Source organism: Podarcis bocagei, assembly GCF_964188305.1.
Source record: "Podarcis bocagei genome assembly, chromosome: 17".
Taxonomy (NCBI): domain Eukaryota; kingdom Metazoa; phylum Chordata; class Lepidosauria; order Squamata; family Lacertidae; genus Podarcis; species Podarcis bocagei.
This window is the reverse complement of record NC_138143.1, coordinates 31,161,913-31,182,935: the sequence shown is the minus strand read 5'-3', so window position 1 is coordinate 31,182,935 and position 21,023 is coordinate 31,161,913. Positions and strand designations below refer to the sequence as shown.

The following is a 21,023-nucleotide window of genomic DNA, read 5'->3' as shown; positions in this document are numbered from 1 at the left end:
GATGATGATGATGATGATGATGTACCAATCTGTAATTCATATGCCCCCCTTCCCCCTCTTTGTATTCTAGGGACATTCCCCACAGTTGTCCAAGGAACAATGCTAGATTCTTATTTTTTGAAGGAGCTGGAGGATGAACAGGTATCGACACCTGCCTTGCATGTTTTATGTGCCTTACCTGGATCCTGATCCTGACTCTGCACACTTCATACAGTTTGCAACACTGATGTAACAATGGGAGTGGGGAGAGGGCAGGGGGCTGGGGTGTACAGAGGAAGGGAAGCAGGAGGCAGCCATGATGGGCAGCACCTTGCAAGAGAAGAACAGAGCCCGTAGTGAGGCCAGTGTGCCAGCATTTTGGTGAACCCGGATTCCTGGATGTATAAGAGTTGGGACATCTACCCTGCTCTGCATGCACTATGCACAAAGAGGTAATTTAACCCTGTAGACCTGTAGTTGAGCAGACCTTTCTCCATCACCATCACCCCATTTTCCAGGTACTGTTAAATACCGTATTTTTCGCTCCATAACACGCACCTGACCATAAGACGCACCTAGTTTTTAGAGCAGGAAAACAAGAAAAAATATATTCTGAACCACAGCTTGGGAGGCTTCCCTTCTCCTCACTTTTTTCTCCCCCTCCCCAAGCAGCACAGTCCCCTTTTCCAGCCTCCTCCTCCTCTCCATCCCTTTCGCCCAAACTCCTCAGGTGACGCCTGCAATTTCTCCCCTTCGCTGCTGCCTCTCCTTTGCCCTCTACCATGACTCTCCACTCATGGCGACCTACCCCCTCTCCCTTCACCCAGCTTCTTGGTCCCACTCCTCTCTGTCCTCTTCCTCCCCTCTCTTGGGAAACAACCTGCCGGCTGCTGCCAAACCTTCCCGGGGCTTCAGGGGAAAGGGAAGGCTGCTGGCAGAGCAGCGTGACTCCCCCACCCCCAAAGAGCAGCCCAGGAGTGCAGGGCAATGGCAAACAGCCTGCCCACTGCTCCCAAACCTTCCTAGGGCTTCAGGGGAAAGGGGAGGCTGCTGGCAACCCGGGAGGGCAGGGTAACGGCGTGCGCCACACTCAGGCGATTTGGCTCCAGGGACCACACATTCGTTCCATAAGACACACAGACATTTCCAGTGGCGTAGCGTGGGTTGTCAGCACCCGGGGCAAGGCAAGTAATTTGTGCCCCCTAACCCGTGGATTGGCGCCCCCTAACCTGTGGATTTGCGCCCCCTAACCCTAACCCCCAGATGTTGCACCCGGTGCAGCCAGCCCCCCCTGCACCCCCCACACTACGCCACTGGACATTTCCCCTTACTTTTTAAGAGGAAAAATGTGCGTCTTATGGAGCGAAAAATACGGTAGATGTATACTCAGAACTAAGCCCCGTAGATTTCAACAGGGTTCATTCTCAAATAATTGGGTGCTTCCCTGAGAAGAGGGATTGGCTGTTAAACCACTCTAAGAAATGTAGCTCTGGAAAAGGTGCGGTTGGGTGCATAACCTCCAACATTTCTCTGATGAAAATCAGGATGTCCTATCCCATAATAATAATAATAATAATAATAATAATAATAATTGTACCATTTATACCCTGCCTATCTGACTGGGTTGCCCAAGCCACTCTGGGCAGCTTCCAACATATTTATAAAAGCATCATAAAGCAGTAAACATTTTTTAAAAAACCTTCCCTATACAGGGCTACCTTCAGATGGCTGGGGTCGCCACATAACTCCATACCGTCCAACATTTCTCTGACGGAAATAGGGATCTCCTAGGGAAAATCAGGGCATTCTGGGATCAAATCAGAAACTGGGATGGCTTCTGTGAATCTGGGACGGTCCCTGGAAAATATTAACACTTTGGAGAGTATGGAAATTTAGCTGTTTTACTCTGTGCACATGTGTATTTGTATAAATGCAAACAGTGACATTGTTTTTAGACTCCAGAATTCACTAAGGGCCTTATTTAATTGAGCATTCACCCTGATTTGCTTGCACCAAGCTTACATTGGAGGTTAGGTTATATTTGCTCTCAACTGAGCTTTCGTCCTGATTTGTGTGCAGGGCAGTTACACAACAACATTTATCTGCATTCATTCTGATTTGCTTGCTGGTTGTTTACGCATCTTCCCACCAGCCATTCCTCCGTCCCAGTCTTTTCATGACATTTCTTCCCCCTGTGCCCTGTTACTTTCTAAACCACAAAAAGTTAAAGTTGTCCTTTTTTTAAAAAAAAGAAGGTAGATTTATTATACTAGGCGCAGTGGTTCTCAGCCTGTGGGTCCCCAGATGTTGTCGGACTACAACTCCCATCATCCCTGAGCTCTGGCCTTGCTAGCTAGGGGTGATGGGAGTTGTAGTTCAACAACACCTGGGGACCCACAGGTTGAGAAAGGCTGTAAACTGCTTGAATCCCTCTTGCAAAACAGTGACAGTACAGAGGCTCCTTTTAAGGTTTTATAGGAACTCCCCTCCCCACTCCTGAGATGGAACTGTGTATTACTTTAGGAATTGGGGCACCCTCCTGCTCACTTTAAGGGACGCGGGTGGCGCTGTGGGTAAAACCTCAGCGCCTAGGACTTGCCAATCGTATGGTTGGTGGTTCGAATCCCCACGGCGGGGTGAGCTCCCGTCGTTCGGTCCCAGCTCCTGCCCACCTAGCAGTTCGAAAGCACCCTTAAGTGCAAGTAGATAAATAGGTATCGCTTCATAGCGGGAAGGTAAACGGCGTTTCCGTGTGCTGCGCTGGTGCCGGCTCGCCAGAGCAGCTTCGTCACGCTGGCCACGTGACCCGGAAGTGTCTCCGGACAGCGCTGGCCCTTGGCCTCTTAAGCGAGATGGGCGCGCAACCCCAGAGTCGGACATGACTGGCCCGTACGGGCAGGGGTACCTTTACCTTTACCTGCTCACTTTGCTGTGGGTAGGTGCGCTCTGGACTTCTGCCCCCCAAATCCTTCCCACGACACTTCCCATTTAGGTCACACCAGCTTGTTCCTGGGGTTCTTGCAACCCAAAGCACCCACAGCAGCTTGTCTCTTCCCCGCCACAGCCATTACAGTCACTACCACATGTTTCCACTGGGTGGCTCTCCAAACTGAGTATGCTTTTGCTTTGCTTTGCTCTGGCTCCCAGATGGGTTGCTTGGCTGGCTAGCAGGCCTGAGCGCCATCTGGTTTTCAACATTGTGATATATATCACCAGCTAAACATTGTGATTTATCACTGCGTCTGAAATAAGGATGGAGCTTTGTAGAGGCACTGGCTGGCTAGCAGGCCTGTCTGGTTTTCAGCACTGTGATATGTATATCACCAGCTAAACATTAAAAATAATTAAAAATTGTCCTGTAGCACCTTAGAGACCACCTAAGGTATCTGAGAAGGGACGCGGGTGGCGCTGTGGGTTAAACCACAGAGCCTCTTGGGCTTGTAGATCAGAAGGTTGGTGGTTCGAAACCCTGCGATGGGGTGAGCTCCCATTGCTCGGTCCCTGCTCCTGCCAACCTAGCAGTTCGAAAGCACATCAAAGTGCAAGTAGATAAATAGGTACCACTCTGGCGGGAAGGTAAACGGCGTTTCTGTGTGCTGGTCTGGTTCACCAGAAAGCAGCTTAGTCATGCTGGCTACATGACCTGGAAGCTGTACGTCGGCTCCCTCGGCCAGTAAAGCGAGATGAGCGCCGCAACCCCAGAGTCGTCCGTGACTGGACATTACCGTCAGGGGCCGCTTTACCTTTAAGATATCTGAAGAAGTGTGCATGCACATGAAACTTATACCCAGAACAAATTTAGTTGGCCTCTAAGGTGCTACTGGGCAATTTTTTAATTTATTTCGACTGTGTCAGACCAACACGGATACCTACCTCCAGCTAAACATTGTGATTTATCATGGCGTCTGAAATAAGGATGGTGCTATGTAGAGGCACTGTCCGGCTTCACAGTTTTCTCCACCTTGTGATTTTTGCCTAGTACACACACACACACACACACACACACACACATCATGATTTGTGATATATTGCCAGGTCACAAAAATTATGAACCCAGTATCACGAAATAGACTTCAAACTGGTTTGGGATGATACATCGCCCAGCCCTAACAGACATCACAATTTGCGATATTTTGCCAGGTCATGAATTAGGAAACCGATACCACGATGTGGACTTCAAACCCAGTTTGGACGATATATTGATATATTCGCCCAGCCCTCCTGGCTAGACAGAGCCGTGTAGTCTCATGTTCCTACGCCACCTCCACTGTATTGCTAGCAAGCAGACGGAGAATGGATTGTTTGCTTTGGCCTCAAGAGGGCTTTGGAGAAGGCTGAGATGAATTCGAGGAGGAAAAGTCCATCAATGGCTAATAGACAAAGCAGCCCCAAATGCAGCCTCCATGTGCAGATATAGCTTACCCTTAATTAACATTTATATTGGGGACTAATGACAACAAAAGGTAGCTATCCTCCACATACAGGCTTTGCAAAGGCATCTTTCTAGCCACTATTAGAAGCAAGACTAGATGGACTCTTGTTCAGATCTTGAAATGTGATTCTTACATTCTTAAGCAAGAGTTCATATTAGGTGTGCTAGAATATGCCCTGTTGCTTTGTAAGTTTAAATACTAGAATATAGGAGGTGTAGCATTCTTCTTCAGCCTGAGCCTAATTTAGAGGACCACTTGTTGCATCCGAACAAAGTGGAATGTCTTAACGGACAAAAGATTTGGCCACAAAATATGTTTCACTAGCCTAAAAGGTGCCATCTGACTCATTGCTGTCTGTCCCTTTTCTGTTTGTTAGTTAGAACAAGTTCTCAGATTTAACAACAAATGGAAACTTTCCGGAATCCAGAAGATCCACTACAACTCTCTAGAAAAGATATTGGGAGGATATGGTACAATCCCCGGCAAGCTGATTTGGCCAAACAGCCTGACAACAACTCCCGAAGGTGACTTGGCCGTGAAAGACAGTGGAACTGGGCAGATCCAGATCTTTAGTGCAGATGGTCAGGTTAAGCAAAGGTTCCCTTATGGATTCGAACCAATTAAAGGGCTGGGGGACATTACCTGCATGAAAAATGGCGTGCTTCTCGTTACCAACGGGACCAGAATCATCCAGCTTTTCAGCAAAGATGGGGAGCTGATCCACGAGCTGAAGTCTCCGAAAATCACCTGGCCTTATTCATATGGGATAGCCGTCTTGAAAGCGAACAAAATTGCAGTGACAGACTGGAGCAACGGAGGGAAAATTAACATCATTGGAGTGGACTGGAGAATGAACGCCGTTCTGAAGACAAGTTCCATAGAAGGGTTTCATAGGCCGGTGCGGGTGGCGGCCAATAAGGTACAGTATGAGACCCCAGAAGGGCCAGATGTCTGCTTATTGGTTGGTAGCACAGAATGCTTCAAGCCTCTAGCATAGGTTTAGACAGTGAAGTGGGCAGCAACTAGAGAAATGGGAACATTTGGGCCTTTGGAAAGGAAGGCAGCAGGAGGACCTCCTTCTGTTTACTCCTCTTGGCACCCTTGTAAAGGACTGTTTAAGCATCCCAGCTGCTCAGGGTTCCACACAACCTTACCTGTAGCACCTGGTTGAGTGTCAGAGGTCTGGATGGATCTTTGCACTGATCGGGCCAGCAAGGCAACTGAGAGAGAAAAGGAGTACGCAGCTTGTGGTTTGTGAAAGATGCAGGCAGAAACCAGAACGTATCTCAACAAGATGTACATGCTGAGCGTTGGTTTGGATTGATGTCTTTTGATCGGTTCAAAGTTAATCAAATTGATAGGAGCAATGTACTGGAGCAATGTACACATTAAAAAAAAACCCACAGAAACACAATATCTAAGAACAATAAAGTCGAGTCAACCAACTCTAAAACAACAACATATGCACCCTAAAAACAATGGAACCATTTCATCAGATATAAAATTGACTGGCCTCAGGAAAGGCCTTTGGTTGGGGGATTCCCCCCACCCCACATATTATCCATATTGAGTGCCCATGAGCCCAAGCGGGGAATATGTTTCACTTGATGCACAGATAGCTCAGTTGGTTAGAGCAGGGGTCAGCAAACTTTTTCAGCAGAGAGTCGGTCCACTGTCCCTCAGACCTTGTGGGGGGGCAGACTATATTTTTTGGGGGGGGGATGAACGAATACCTATGCCCCACAAATAACCCAGAGATGCATTTTAAATAAAAGCGCACATTCTGCTCTTGTAAAAGCACGCCGATTCCCAGACAGTCCATGGGCCAGATTTAGAAGGCAATTGGGCCGGATCCAGCCCCCGGCCTTAGTTTGCCTATCCATGGGTTAGAGCGTGGTGCCGATAATGCCAAGGTTGCAGGTTCGATCCCCGTATGGGACAGCTGCATATTCCTGCACTGAAAGGGAGTTGGGCTTGATGATCCTCAAGGTCCCTTCCAACTCTACAGTTCTATGATTCTATGTGCACAGAGTCCTTCTGACCCACAGGCAGAAATGTGCATGTACGGGCATGGCTGGTGTTGATGTGGATCCCAATGGATGGGTTGGATGCAATATGGATGGCATTCACAACTGCCCCTGGATGGACCTACTGTAGATGGGGCCAAGATTTTCAAGCAGCCCCAGCTGCTTTCTCGCCCTGTCAGTTGGCTACTTCTTTCTTTCTTTGCACTCTCTTTTCCCTATTTAATCTCATTTGTATCGGCCCTTTGAACTAGGTGGACATTTGCTCTCTGAATCACCCAATTAAAGGTTTCAATCCAATACGCATCCCGGTGAAGTATGTGCTGGTTTCTGCCTAAACCTTTGACAAATAGCAAACTTGGTTCTCCCTATAAGTCAGTGTGTGGTATAGTGTCAGAAGAGCACTTGACTCAGGTTTGGTGTTCAAATCTCTGCACAACCACAGAAACCACAGGGTGTCAGACTTGGATCATGTGGAGTTGAGAATGAAGAAAAAGGAGGAGAGCAAATACGAAGTCCCTTAGTTCTTCAGGTCAGAGAGTATCACCTGACCTAGTCTTTCACCTGGTCTGTTAGGATAAGGAAATCATTTGTCTGTTCTTTGTGCAGTTCCATCTTTTGGCCAAGCCTGAATTTGATCACACAGGTTGAATCCTTGCCTGACGGCCCTCAGGTCACAACTTCAGGACTTGTTCTGTGCTCAGAGCCTCATTCCTAGTGACCTTGGGCCAGTTACTAACTCTCACCAGATCCTACTTTGCAAGGCTGTTGTGAGACTATTTCCCTAAGTTATTTTGGAAGGTGGGAGGGATAGCTGGGTGAGAAATAAAGGCATTGTTTCTTGAGTTACAAAGTGGCTTTTCTAAGACCTGTGTGAAATACTGTTAACATTGTTCTCTCTTCTACCCCCTTTGCCCCCACAGAACGACGAAATCTTAGTTACAGAAGGGCAACTTTTCGGAAGGTACCAGGGCTGCTGCATCAAAGTTCTCGACAAGGGAAATAAGGTGAAAAGGACTATAGGCCCGCGGTACGGGCGTGTTCATACCTTCGAAAACCCTTCTGGCATCTGTGAGGATGGGCACGGAAACATCTTCGTATCCGACGAAGGAGAAAACTGCATTGTGATGTTTAATCCTGACTCATCCCTCAGTACTGTATTGGTGAACGAGGGCCTGCTAGGACCAAGCGGACTCTCCATGCTGGACCATGGGATGATAGCTGTCACCGACTGCTACAACCACTGTGTTAAAATCTATCGGTACAAATGAGCAAGTCGCCGCCTTCAATGAGCAAGGGAACTCACTGGAATAAACACAGCTGACTCTCTGCCTTCCCAGCCTTGCTTCCAGCTCTAAGCTAACATAACTCAACTATCCACTCTGGTCTTTGCTTTTCTAACTACCAGCTAGCTAAGGGAGGGAGGGGGCCCATCCGTTTGCTATCTGGCACAAAGCCACTTCCTTTGTTACTTTAATGGCCCATACTTAGGCTATTGCCTCATCAGGATGCTACCTGGGCTAGTCCAGGAATTTGAATTCTTACTTGCTGGATCCAGGAATTAGAAGAGTCTTGGCATGTAGCCTAACCACCCACCCCAATCCATAACATCCCTAAAGCCTGTGATATATTACAGTGGTATCTCGGGTTAAGAACTTAATTCGTTCTAGGGGTCCATTCTTAACCTGAAACTGTTCTTAACCTGAAGCACCACTTTAGCTAATGGGGCCTCCCACTGCTGCCATGCTGCTGGCATGCAATTTCTGTTCTCATCCTGAGGCAAAGTTCTTAACCCGAGGTACTATTTCTGGGTTAGCGGAGTCTGTAACCTGAAGCGTCTGTAACCCGAAGTACCACTGTACTTATGTATACAGTCTGCAATGTTTGGCCCAAACCGATGCGTGGCAAATATACCCACTCCTGCAGCCATTTTGGATGGTCCCAGGGACCAAAATCTGTAGCTGATTTTCCATCCCCATGCAGCACATCTATTTTTTTAAAAAATATTTATTAAGGTTTTTTAAAGTAATACAGTAAAAAATAAAAAATAAAAAATAAAAATACAAAATAAAGTTAGAAAAAAAGACATATTTTCTATCACTTATTTTCCTTTAACTTATTTCCCGGACCTCCTCATACCTCCCTTTTTTGTATTCCACTTCAAATTATTGGTTCAGCAAATTCTTACCATTAAATTTTAACCCATTTATAACCCTTTTTTCATATTCTCTTAAAGCATTACAGCTGGAAACCCCTTAATTACTATCCAACATCATTCTATCCTTCATTAATTTTACAATATTTCTGTAGATAATCTTTAAATTTCTTCCAATCTTCTTCCACCAACTCTTCTCCCTGGTCTCGGATTCTGCCAGTCATTTCTGCCAATCCAATGCAGAATATCTATGCTTGCTGACACGGGAAGAAAAGGCGTGTTTCTGTTTCTGTAATGGCCTTCGGAGGCAGGCTGGATGGGCACACCCCATTTGCTATTTTGCAGCAATGTGCTTATGTCTCCTGTTCTAAAAAGCCTCGTGGCCACCTTTACAGAGTAGTTAAAACAAATTACGTTCACATACACGGACAGCCTGCAGTTAGAAAGCTGAGCATGGGCCAGGGAGAAAAAGAAATCAAAGGAACAAGTACATGCCTGCCCCATTCCTAAAAAACCTCTTGCTAAGAAGCTGTCGGACAGCGGAGCAGATGAGAGGTGGTGGACCCTCCTTCCTTGGAGACTTATAAGCAGAGGCTGGATGATCAACTGCCATGTATAAAATCATAATTGTAGAGTTGGAAGAGATCCCTTGGAGTCATCTAGTCCAACCCCCTTGCAATGCGGGAATCTCTTGCCCAATGTGGGGCTCGAACACACAACCCTGAGTCTCATGCTCTACCAACTGAGCTATACAGTACTTGCACCCTGGGCTGCTTCATTTTTTCAGCTGGAGCTCACCAGAACCCCATTCTGGCCCCTCTCAGGTGGGCGCCATTGACATTTGAAGAGAACAAGGGAGAAGTTCATGCTGAGCTCCAGCATCTCTTTTTCTAGAAAAATATCCCTGCTTGCAACTAAGATCTAGGTGAGATTCCTGCATTGCCTCCATAGCCTTTTCTTCTCCCGAAGGTGTCCTGCAAGTAATAATAATAATAATAATTTATTATTTATACCCCAGCCACTCTGGGCGGCTTCCCAAAAAAATATTAAAATACTGTACTACATCAAACATTAAAAGCTTCCCTAAACAGGGCTGCCTTCAGATGTCTTCTAAAAGTCTGGTAGTTGTTGTTCTCTTTGACATCTGATGGGAGGGTGTTCCACAGGGTGGGTGCCACTACCGAGAAGGCCCTCTGCCTGGTTCCCTGTAACTTGGCTTCTCGCAGCGAGGGAACCGCCAGAAGGCCCTCGGTGCTGGACCTCAGTGACGATGGGGGTGGAGACGCTCCTTCAGGTATACAGGACCGAGGCCATTTAGGGCTTTAAAGGTCAGCACCAACACTTTGAATTGTGCTCAGAAATGTACTGGGAGCCAATGTAGGTCTTTCAAGACCGGTGTTATATGGTCTCAGTGGCCGCTCCCAGTGGATTAGTTGTAGTTTCTGGGTCACCTTCAAAGGTAGCCCTTCAAAGGTAGCAAGGCAGCAGAGGTTCAGGATCAGAGTTCTCCTTCTCCTAAATGGGCTACCTTCCCAGGTGGACAAGCCCCACCTGCCCCTCACTTCCCTCTGCGGCACGTGAAGACCACTTTCTTGACCGTTGGACCCACTATGGCTCTGGTCCACTCAATCTGACGGAGCCTGTCTTCACATGCAGATGTCCCTAACTCACCAAGGATTTGACACCCATCTGCTACCCTCACCTGGTTTAGCCATTTCCTGGGATGTGGCCACGGTCCATGCTGACAGCATCTAGGAGCCACTGTTGAGTGCAGTGGGGTGGGGGACCAAAGGTGTACAAACTACCTTTTTGGCACCGCAGAAGTGGGGTGCAAACTCTTGAATAAAATATTGGGGGACCCAGGTAAGACACACACCCCACGCACAAAATCAATTGCAATATGTGGTGCACGCACGCCATTTGAATCCACAGGATCCTGTTCATTTGAAACGAAAATGTCAACATAGTCCGGATGAGATCAATCTTTCTGCCTCTTGGCAAGGCGGGGGAAGAGCCTTGTGAGCCGACAAACAGGTTTATTCATTTATTATCACCCTCACCCAATATTTCCAGAATGACCATAAGGCATTTAATTAAAAAACAGAAAACGGCACGCAGTTATCATCTGCTTGGCTACAACAGCTGAGTTCATTGCTTCTGGTTTGCAAAGCGTGGAACCCCCAAACATTTATGGACGATTGCAGTCTGCCTTCCCGGTTTGGTGATCTTCCTGCAGCTGCTATTCTTGGAAAGCGCCACGAGTCTTTTTGTCTCCCTGCAGCCTCCATAGGCAAAAGGTCGGGGCGAAGCCGTGCAAGGAGCCTTTTGCTTCCTTGGCAGCAAAGCTGACGGCGGGCGCTGCATGATGGTCTCGCGCGTCCTCGGCTCCCTCCGCGGAGCTGCGTTATCGGGGTGCAAAGCCCAGGTAAAGCCGGGAAAGAGGCGCCAGGCTTCAGATTTCTTCTCCTGACTTCCCAAGTCTATCGGGAACGAGGCTGCCAACTTTTAAACTGCTTTGCTTTTCTGTGCAGCTGCGCATTTAAACGCGCCCATGGGTATGGAGACCATACCATTTTTAACCGTATCACATTTTCCGGGAAGGGTAGGGGAAAACCGTCACCTGCTCATTTTCACGCTGCGAGCTCCTGTTTCAGACACCCGGGATTTGGGGAAAGGAAGGTTCCCAGTTCTCACGTGGGGAGGCAGACACGCTTGTAGGGTCCCCCTGCCTGTAAGAGCTGCACGGCAGGCAGGCACCCAACAGGTGTGTGGCGCTCCCAAGATGGGTAGGTGTTACCTGTTGGATTTCTGCCTGCTACATGAATCTTTAACGGTGCAGGAGCCTGCCCGGAGAGGAGGAAAGCAGAGGCACGCTGGAAAGGAATATTAATCTCCACCATCGCTGACTCTCTTAGATGAATTGCGTCATTCGGTTTGGATCTCCAGCTTTCTAACTGGCCCCTGTGCCTTTAAGATACAGGTGATTCACCTTCTTCAGCTCAAGAACTGCCGTCAAGGTTAGCCAACCGGAAGGTTGCAGGCCAGAGGTGATCACTGGCAAAGACCCCACCAAAAATGCGCACACAGCACATTGCATTGCTGGGTTGAGATATTTCCTGCAAACTCTGCACTGCAAAGAGGCAATTTCTTCCCCTTGGCAGTACAGTGGTACCTCGGGTTAAGTACTTAATTCGTTCCGGAGGTCTGTTCTTAACCTGAAACTGTTCTTAACCTGAAGCACCACTTTAGCTAATGGGGCCTCCTGCTGCTGCCGCGCCGTCGGAGCACGATTTCTGTTCTCATACTGAAGCAAAGTTCTTAACCCTAGGTACTATTTCTGGCTTAGCGGGGTCTGTAACCTGAAGCATATGTAACCTGAAGCGTCTGTAACCTGAGGTACCACAGTATTGCTGCCCTTCAGGGTCTACACTGGCCCCTTGTTCTCATGCAGAAATGATTCAAGCTACTGATCCTAATCTATAGGTTTCCCAGTGCGCTCGCTTCTTTGTATCCTATTACAATCTCCAAGATAATGAATCTTTTTGAGGATGCCCTTTTCACGAGACCATATGTGCATCAGAAGGCAACTGGATTAAAGACAGATGTTCCCATGACTGCCTCTGCCTCACCGCTGCCCAAGTTACAAAATTCTCCTTCTGTTGATATTACAGAGCATTTTAAAAAAATATATTGTAAGACCCAGTGCTGTCCTTTGGAATTTAGGAATAAGTCAGGAAAGGGTGGGAAATTTCAAGGAAGTTAATAAAATGTTTCTCTCCCTGCTGTTTTTTCTTCCCAAACTTGTCTTCAGGATGTGCTGTGAATTTAAATTTATATATGTAGCCATTGAAGATGAAGAGCTACTGAGCAAACAAGATCAAACTTGTTTAGGGAAATTTTTAATGTTTGGTGTTTTATGGTGTTTTTAATATTCTGTTGGGAGCTGCCCAGAGTGGCTGAGGAAACCCAGCCAGGTGGGCAGGGTGTAAATAATAAATTATTATTGTTATTATTATTAATTTAGGTTTGTTGCACTAGGTAGATTAAAACATTAAAGAATCATTTGCAGCTTCACATACTAAAACTATACCTTGTAATAGAGCATACTACTGATCCAAATAATTATTAGCATGGTTGCAAACCTAGAAACAAAACCCTCATTTCATTTTCTAACTGGAATTCTTGCTTTTATGTCTCTCTTTTAAGCCAAGTCTGTATCAGGTTTGCTCGTCTCTTGCCACAGGACCCAGGCAAGATGTTGGCACCTTCTATGAACTCCGTACTTACGATATCAAACCAGCAAAGGCAAAGGAATTCCTCGAGTTGGTCAATAAAAGCATCAACATTCGCGTGGCTCACTCAGAGATGATTGGATTCTGGACAGCGGAGTTTGGGTCAATGAATAAAGCTTTCCACATTTGGAAATATGGTAGGTACTGCGCGGTAGCGCTTTAACCATGTGGGACCTCTATGCAGATCCCGAGTAGGATATTTCTCAAGCGATCGTAGATATTTCAGGAAGGTTTACTGCCGGGTTAAATGTAAAGAGGCCCCTGACCATTAGGTCCAGTTGTGGACGACTCTGGGGTTGCGGCGCTCATCTCACTTTACTGGCCGAGGGAGCCGGCGTACAGCTTCCGGGTCATGTGGCCAGCATGACTAAGCCGCTTCTGGCGAACCAGAGCAGCACACGGAAACGCCGTTTACCTTCCCGCCAGAGCGGTATCTATTTATCTACTTGCACTTTGATGTGCTTTCAAACTGCTAGGTTGGCAGGAGCAGGGACTGAGCAACGGGAGCTCACCCCGTCGTGGGGATTTGAACTGCCGACCTTCTGATCGGCAAACCCTAGGCTCTGTGGTTTAACCCACAGCGCCACCCATGTCGCTGCAATTATTGTGGTGTCTGCATCCAAATTTAGACCTGGGATTCTGGAGTCCAGGTGGCTGAAGCAAGAGATCAGAAGCAGTGCTGTGCTTGACCAAGCAATAGGCCAGACTCCTAGTATTTGTATCAGTCCTAGTCAGCACAGAGACTTCCAATGGCTTGTCAATTACAGAACTTGATATTGCACACCTAGGCTGTGCCCACGTTAGAGCATTCATGCAAAGTTGAACCAAATATTTTCTGTGTGCGTGTTTGTGTAGCTTCATTCACACACGAGCAATTTCGGTCTTGTGCACCAAAATCAATCCTCAATGTTTCCCACCCACGCTGGCAGCCAGTGCTCAACGGGATATATTTGCGCTGTGTGTTGTGCCATCCTTTCCATTGATATTTCCCTACCCACCATAAATTCTGAAAACCTGATGGGTTTCTTGGGTATGCACATAAGTATTTACCTCTATGCACCTACTTAAAGGTCCTTGTGCAAGAACAAACTGTCCTTGTGCAAGAACAAAATTCCATCAAACCAGATTATTATTACAGTGGTACCTCGGGTTACAGACGCTTCAGGTTACAGACTCCGCTAACACAGAAATAGTACATCAGGTTAAGAACTTTGCTTCAGGATGAGAACAGAAATAGCGCGACAGCAGCAGGAGGCCCCATTAGCTGAAGTGGTACCTCAGGTTAAGAACAGTTTCAGGTTAAGAATGGACCTCCAGAACGAATTAAATTCTTAACCCGAGGTAAAGGTAAAGGTAAAGGGACCCCTGACCGTTAGGTCCAGTCGTTGCCGACTCTGGGGTTGCGGCGCTCATCTCGCTTTACTGGCCAAGGGAGCTGGCATACAGCTTCCGGGTCATGTGGCCAGCATGACTAAGCCGCTTCTGGCAAACCAGAGCAGTTTACCTTCCCACCAGAGCGGTACCTATTTATCTACTTGCACTTTGACGTGCTTTCGAACTGCTAGGTTGGCAGGAGAAGGGACGGAGCGACGGGATCTCACCCTGTCGCGGGGATTCGAACCGCCGACCTTCTGATCAGCAAGTCATAGGCTCTGTGGCTTAACCCGATGTACCACTGTATTATTATTATTATTATTATTATTATTATTATTATTATTATTATTATTATTATTAGCCTGGCCATTGAACCTGGCCAAAGGAGTTCTAACACTTCTTTGCTTTCTTATATAGACAACTTTGCTCACAGGAGAGCTGTAAGGAAAGCTGTGGTCGCTGATAAGGAATGGCAGGAAAGATTGTCAGTACTTCTTCAATTCCTAGACAAGCAGCATATGGAAATTGCTTACATGGTCCCCTGGTGTGAGCTCGGGAGTTCTCCAAAGCCAGGTGAGCTGTCTTACTGCACTAACAGTATACGGTACTGGTTTTTAGTACTGGAAATTATTTCAGGGATCATTTCGAGGAGAGGGCATAAGTAACATTACTGGTCCTTGTGCCACCAGAGAGCTCTGGTTAAAGTTACCACAGGCTGCTCTGGCCCTTTCTGGTCACTGGGTCAAGGGGGAAGAGGAATTCCTATGAGAAGTGCCCTGCAAATGTGGTGCTGTGCAGATTCCTAATTTCTGGAAGAAGCCACTCCAAAGCTCATGGGCGTAGCCGGGGGGGCAGGGGGGCCGCTGCCCCCCAATCAATAAAAATACATAGCTAACTGAGGTTCTGCCCCTCCTAACAAAAGGCCTGCCCGCCCCCTGCAACAAAATTCCTATGTCCATGCCAAAGCTCTTCATTGTTTGCAGTTGAATTTGAAACATGCTTCATACTGTAGTAGAATCATTTGGTCAAAAATAAAACAGACATGCAAGGAGGCAAACAGGAGAAACAGAAGTGGAATTTTTCGTAGCCTGATCTTTTCCCCCCATTAATGGACCTAAGCTACAGCTTTGGTTCAAAACATCCATATTTCATAGTGATTCAAAAAACAGTCCATGTCTCCCAGTATATTTCGTCGTTCATATCGGTATAATATCTTTCCATATCCGTAGCTTCCCCGAGATAAAATTGTTTTGCCCACTTCAGATCTTGAGAGGTTTTTAATCCCCTTCTCTAAAATACACCTACCCACAGATAAGGGTAGAAGAACAAGACGTTATACGGATTTGCAGGGGAGAATTGGCAGTGATGGGTACGTAGTTGTAACTGCTCAAAAACGAAAAATAAATTAGAAACCTAAGCACACTGTTCAAAGAGAGGGAAGCATAGATGTTCATGAAATGCAGAAATAAGATTTTGGGTCATCATCAAAGAACTAAAAAGTAGGCTGAAAATAAATTGTTGGTGAAGAGATCAGCATAGGGTGAGCAGCTTTTTATTTTGTATTTTTGTAGCTGATAATTTCTGTCTCCTCCCTCTCCCCACCCCACCCCTCTAGGAGTTTATGAGTTGGTTACTTATCAGATGAAACCAGGTGGACCCGCTTTGTGGGGAAAGTCATTTAAAGCAGCGATTGATGCGCACATCAGCAAAGACTATTCCAAACTGATTGGTGTCTTCCATACAGAATATGGATTACTTAATACAGGTACAAAACCTATTCCCTGTGTTGTTATGATCTGTAGTTTCACACATAGAATCATAGAATTGTAGAGTTGAAAGGGACCCAGAGTATCTTCTAGTCCAGGTATGCCCAAAGTCCGTTTCGGGGGCCTAATGCGGCCCACCTGCCTGTGTAATCCGGCCCCTGTGGCAGTTTATTTCCTGGGGTAAAATCCTAAAAAAAAACTTCAACCCTAAAAAAAGCTCAAAACCTTCAATCCTAAAAAAAGGTCAACGACTTTGGTTGGCCCTCACGGCCCTTCACTTCATCAAATCTGGCCCTCTTTGATCTAGTCCAACCCCCCAGTTTGGGAGACCAAGAGTCAAAGGCAGCTCCCTTCAAAATGGAGATTTGCAACTCAATACCTTCATTACGTGATCTAAGGTTACAACACTCACATGTTAACTAGCCGGTTTGATCTAGTCAAACCGGCAACCTTGGCATTATCAGCACCACATTCTATCCCAGTGAGCTATCCAGGCTGTTGGTCATGCTCGGTTAGACATGCTGGCCTCCATTCATATCTGTGGAGGGACCTGACATGCACCGACATTCCTTTGTGCTATGGATTATGTGCAGTGGTGAAGCAGAAAGTAATATCTTGAAGCTGTTGTCTTAATCCTGTGACTTCTCCCCTTCTTTGTTAATCACTTCCATTTATCATCACACCCTCCCATATTTGGCCGTGCATAGGAGGTAATGATGAAAGGTACTTCTGAACATGCACAGAGTGAGTTTACATAAAGACATAAGAAGAGTACTGTTGGGTCAGGTCAAAGTCTCGTCCAGCAACCTGTTCTCACAGTAGCCAATCAGATGCCCATTGGGACTTGTGCGCCCCGGATCTTCCTCTCTAGATCTGGGTGTTGCAGATATTAATATTGTGCGGTTTGAAGTAACTGGGTGCATGAAAACTGACTCCTTTTGGAAATGAAGCATTGTCCAGGCCCATGAAAACATTGTTCAAATTTTACTAGCAGAACTCTTCAAAATAAAACAGAAACATCAAATGATACATCCAAAAATATTCATACAATGTCTTGTGCTGTCCAGCACAGGCTCTGCATCTTAGAAAATATGAAATAACCCAAACAGACCTATAAGCAAAGGTCTCTCTCTCTCTCTCCCCACAACCTGCTTTCCAGCCTTCATTGGCCTTAGTGTCACGGTCTGGTTCACGGGCGATCGAAGTCCCAGCTGGGGACGTCGGGACCAGGGGCAAGATGGCGGGGTGGGAGCAGGAACAGGAGTCCAGAAGCCAGAAAGCCGAGGGTCAGAGAGCCAGGAGTCAATAAGCCAAGGGTCCGAGGATCAGGAAGCAATGAGTCACGAAGTCAGGGGTCCAAGGATCAAGAAGCAAGGAGTAAAACAGCAAGGCAGGGAATATGTTGCTGTGGCAAAGAGCTAAAGGGAAAATGCTGACCTTATATCCCTTCCCGGCTCTTGCCACCAGGTGCTGTGAGTTACCAATCGGCCTCACCTGTGTGGCCATGCCTTGCCTCTTCAGAACAAACTTAGGAAAGCCCCAGTCCTATTGGTCACAGGGCCTGGCTCCTGCACACACACCTGACACTTAAGCTGAGAACTTCATTTACATCTTCACTCCATAGAGTTTGGGAGACCAATATTCAAAGGCAGCTCCCTTCAAAATGGAGATTTGCAACTCAATACCTTCATCACGTGATCTAAGGTTACAACACTCACATGTTAACTAGCAGAAAACAACAATTAGATTCACTCAGCAAGAGCCCAGAGTCCTTTAGAAAACAACACTGGAAAACCCCCAATATTAGCAACCCTTCAGCAATACATGTTTAGCCACATTCCATTTTAAACCTTCATTAGTACACATACATTTTTCATTTCTGTTTGAACTGAATCAGTTATACTTAACCGTGGATAAACTTTTTCCAGAGCTGACCTTGGTTTTGCTCCTGTTTTCACAGTTCATGTGCTTTGGTGGTATGAGAATCCTGATAGCCGTGCGGCTGGGAGGCATTTTGCCCACGAAGATGCCAGGGTGGTAGCAGCAGGTAAGAGGTGATGGTGTGTCTTGGCGTATGTGCCAACATTTCTTCAACGCTGCTCAGAAAGTTTAACCCGGTTTTGTCCTACATTGCATTTACTTTCAGTACGGGAGAACGTTCAGTACTTGGAATCCCAGCAAAACATGCTCCTGATTCCTGCACCATTTTCGCCTTTGAAATAGTTCTCTAGCAGATGAAAGGCAACAGATGAACACATCCTTTCTTTATTTCGGCACTTTTATCCTCCAATTGCAATGTTTGTGCCTTGATGCAAATTGAGTGTAGTCTTGCAAAATGTTGAATTGCGTGTGCGAAACTTGATGTTCCCGCCGCTTGCTAGCAAAGAATACACACTAGCTTGCTTGTCTTAAAAATATGTAGATTCGAACTATAGTTATGTATTTACTTATTATGACATTTATATCCCATTTGTCCTCCAAGGGGTTTAAATGGGCTTATATGCTGCTTCTCTCCATTATATCCTCACATCAGCCCTGTGAGGTAGGCTAGGCTGAGTGATAGTGATTAGTCCGAGGCCACCCAGACTTCATGGTTACTTCATGGCCAAATGGGAATTTGAACCCCTGGTCTCTCAGTTCCTGGACTGAATATCTAATCACACTGGCTCTCAAATTCTGTGAACATCTTAGGTTACATTTAACACACAATCAGCTCTTAGGTTTTTATCATAGATAAGTGAAAATATGCAGGACAAATCTGAGCTGATGCTTTTTGTTTTATGCACATACCATTTTAAAATCGTGAAAAGTAAAGTAAAATAAAATATTACACCCCCAAACATCCCAGAATCCCACTGGATTAATCATAGCCTTAATGGGGAATCTACCATACATTAACATATAATTCCTAGTACTGCTTTTACAGATTAACATCCACTATCCAGATTACAATGAAGCATGAACAGTGTTAAAATTAGAGATGCATTTCCTAATAATGTTTTACAGTAACTATAATAGATTGTTCAGGCTACATCTGAATACTTTGTGGGATTTGTTATGGGAAGAAATGACGATCAGGGTTGTCAATGTAAAATTAAAAAATGGATGAAGTCCTTCTGAAACACCCCCCAACTGAACTGTGTAATATTTTAGTAACTGGTTTTTTCCTGCATTATAGAGGACAACTATTTCCCCAAGGTTTAAGCTTTTAAGCCCAATAAACTTTTATAAAACCCCGAAGTTTTATAGCACAATGAGAGGTTAGCTGTCAACTATCCCAAGTCATATACCCGCACCTCTGGGAAAGTGTCCTCTACAATCCGTTTCAACATGTCATTCTGGCACATGACACTATCAGATATGGTGCACCTATATGGCAATTATAAGCAAAAGCAGAAATAGAACCGAAGACTAATGTCAAGGGGTGCAATACTGTTTAGTCGCCTGGACCCCTTTCCTGATGCATACCGCTGTCTCACCCCATAGGTGTATTTCCATGAGTCACAAAATGAACTCTGCTTTGATTTTGAAATTAGTTTTTCTGTTTCTAAAATCGCACCATGCACAACAGTGGGGCTTTTGCACCATGCCCCCCAACACTCCCCCATTTCCCTTTTTAATTTAACATAATCAGACAGAAGAGGAATTCTACAAAGCTCGCTGATTATTTTGTTACTTTCTTTTTGGTTAGTTCTAATAAAGATATTAATCTGCCAGCGCTTTGATGTTTTTATTCTAATACACCAGGCACCCCCAAACTCGGCCCTCCAGATGTTTTGGGACTACAACTCCCATCACCCCTAGCTAACAGGACCAGTGTTCAGGGATGATGGGAGTTGTAGTCCCAAAACATCTGGACGGCCGAGTTTGGGGGCGCCTGTAATACACCAATGTGGTCGCAAGCATTTCAGACTGCCTGATTTGTATACCTTAAGTGTGTGTGTACGCACATGGACATTACGATATTTACATATATTTTGGACTTTTAAATCCTACCAGCAGCACTAGTTCCTGCTACCCCTGGGATCCACGCCCTTGGCAATTCAGGAGCTTTGTTCTTTTCACCAGCTGCCAGTGGCGTAGCGTGGGGGGTGCAGGGTGGGGCGGCCGCACTGGGCGCAACATCTGGGGGTTAGGGTTAGGGGGCGCAAATCCATGGGTTAGGGGGCGCAAATTACTTGCCTTGCCCCGGGTGCTGACAACCCACGCTACGCCACTGCCAGCTGCCCATCCTGGCTATGCAGAGGGATGTCTGGGACTGACAGGTCCTGAGAGAGCTTGTTGCTTAAGGAAGCACCACCAAAAACTGCCTCTCAGAATAATACATACCACGCAGGGTACGTTGCTGTGTGTGGAAGGCTGCTGCTTTTTGTTATGTGCACGTCAGGATCCATCACCCGTTTTGTTTTCGTTGTTGTTGTTGTTAATTGAATTTATATACCACTCTATACCCGGAGGTCTCAGGGCAGTTCACAGGGCAAAATCAAAATAAAAACAACAACATTTTAAAAGGGAATAGATATCAATCAGATCAACCAAAGGCCTGGTAAAAAAGGAATGTTTTTCCCTGGTGCCTAAAGCTGTACTATGAAGGCGCCAGGCGAACTTCCCTGGGGAGAGCATTCCACACACAGGGAGCCACTGCAGAGAAGGCCCTTTCTCGTTTTGTCACCCTCTAGACCTCTTGAGGAGGGAGGCACACAAAAAAGGGCCTTGGAAGATGATCTTAGAGTCTGGGTAGGTTCATTTATATACAGTGGTACCTCGGGTTACATATGCTTCAGGTTACATACGCTTCAGGTTATACACTCCGCTAACCCAGAAATAGTGCTTCAGGTTAAAAAATTTGCTTCAGGATAAGAACAGAAATGGGGCTCCGGTGGCGCGGCAGCAGCAAGAGGCCACATTAGCTAAAGTGGTGCTTCAGGTTAAGAACAGTTTCAGCTTAAGAATGGACCTCCGGAACGAATTAAGTACTTAACCTGAGGTACCACTGTACT

General features: G+C 46.2%; 2 protein-coding genes across 3 annotated transcripts; both read left to right on the top strand.

Moving 5' to 3' along the window:
* The first annotated feature begins 259 nt into the window (after positions 1 to 259).
* LOC308576873 (E3 ubiquitin-protein ligase TRIM32-like) lies at positions 260 to 7,775 on the top strand. The gene is made up of 3 exons (XM_081176898.1): positions 260 to 431; positions 4,789 to 5,331; positions 7,360 to 7,775. Exons 1-3 carry the CDS (start codon positions 420 to 422, stop codon positions 7,705 to 7,707), a joined length of 903 nt encoding a protein of 300 aa, XP_081033024.1. The 5' UTR covers positions 260 to 419; the 3' UTR covers positions 7,708 to 7,775.
* Positions 7,776 to 10,857: 3,082 nt separating this feature from the next.
* On the top strand, positions 10,858 to 19,739 carry LOC308576908 (protein NipSnap homolog 3B-like). 2 transcript variants are annotated; one of them, XR_014003298.1, is made up of 7 exons: positions 10,858 to 11,016; positions 12,798 to 13,020; positions 14,675 to 14,830; positions 15,873 to 16,022; positions 17,984 to 18,070; positions 18,170 to 18,565; positions 18,715 to 19,739. XR_014003298.1 is itself a non-coding variant. In XM_081176997.1 (6 exons), the coding sequence occupies exons 1-6, from the start codon at positions 10,954 to 10,956 to the stop codon at positions 18,244 to 18,246; spliced, it is 756 nt and encodes a 251-aa protein (XP_081033123.1). In that variant the 5' UTR covers positions 10,858 to 10,953; the 3' UTR covers positions 18,247 to 19,739. The 2 variants fall into 2 exon arrangements, 1 of the variants encoding a protein (XP_081033123.1); XM_081176997.1 differs by having other exon boundaries at positions 18,170 to 19,739.
* The last annotated feature ends 1,284 nt before the right edge of the window (positions 19,740 to 21,023 follow it).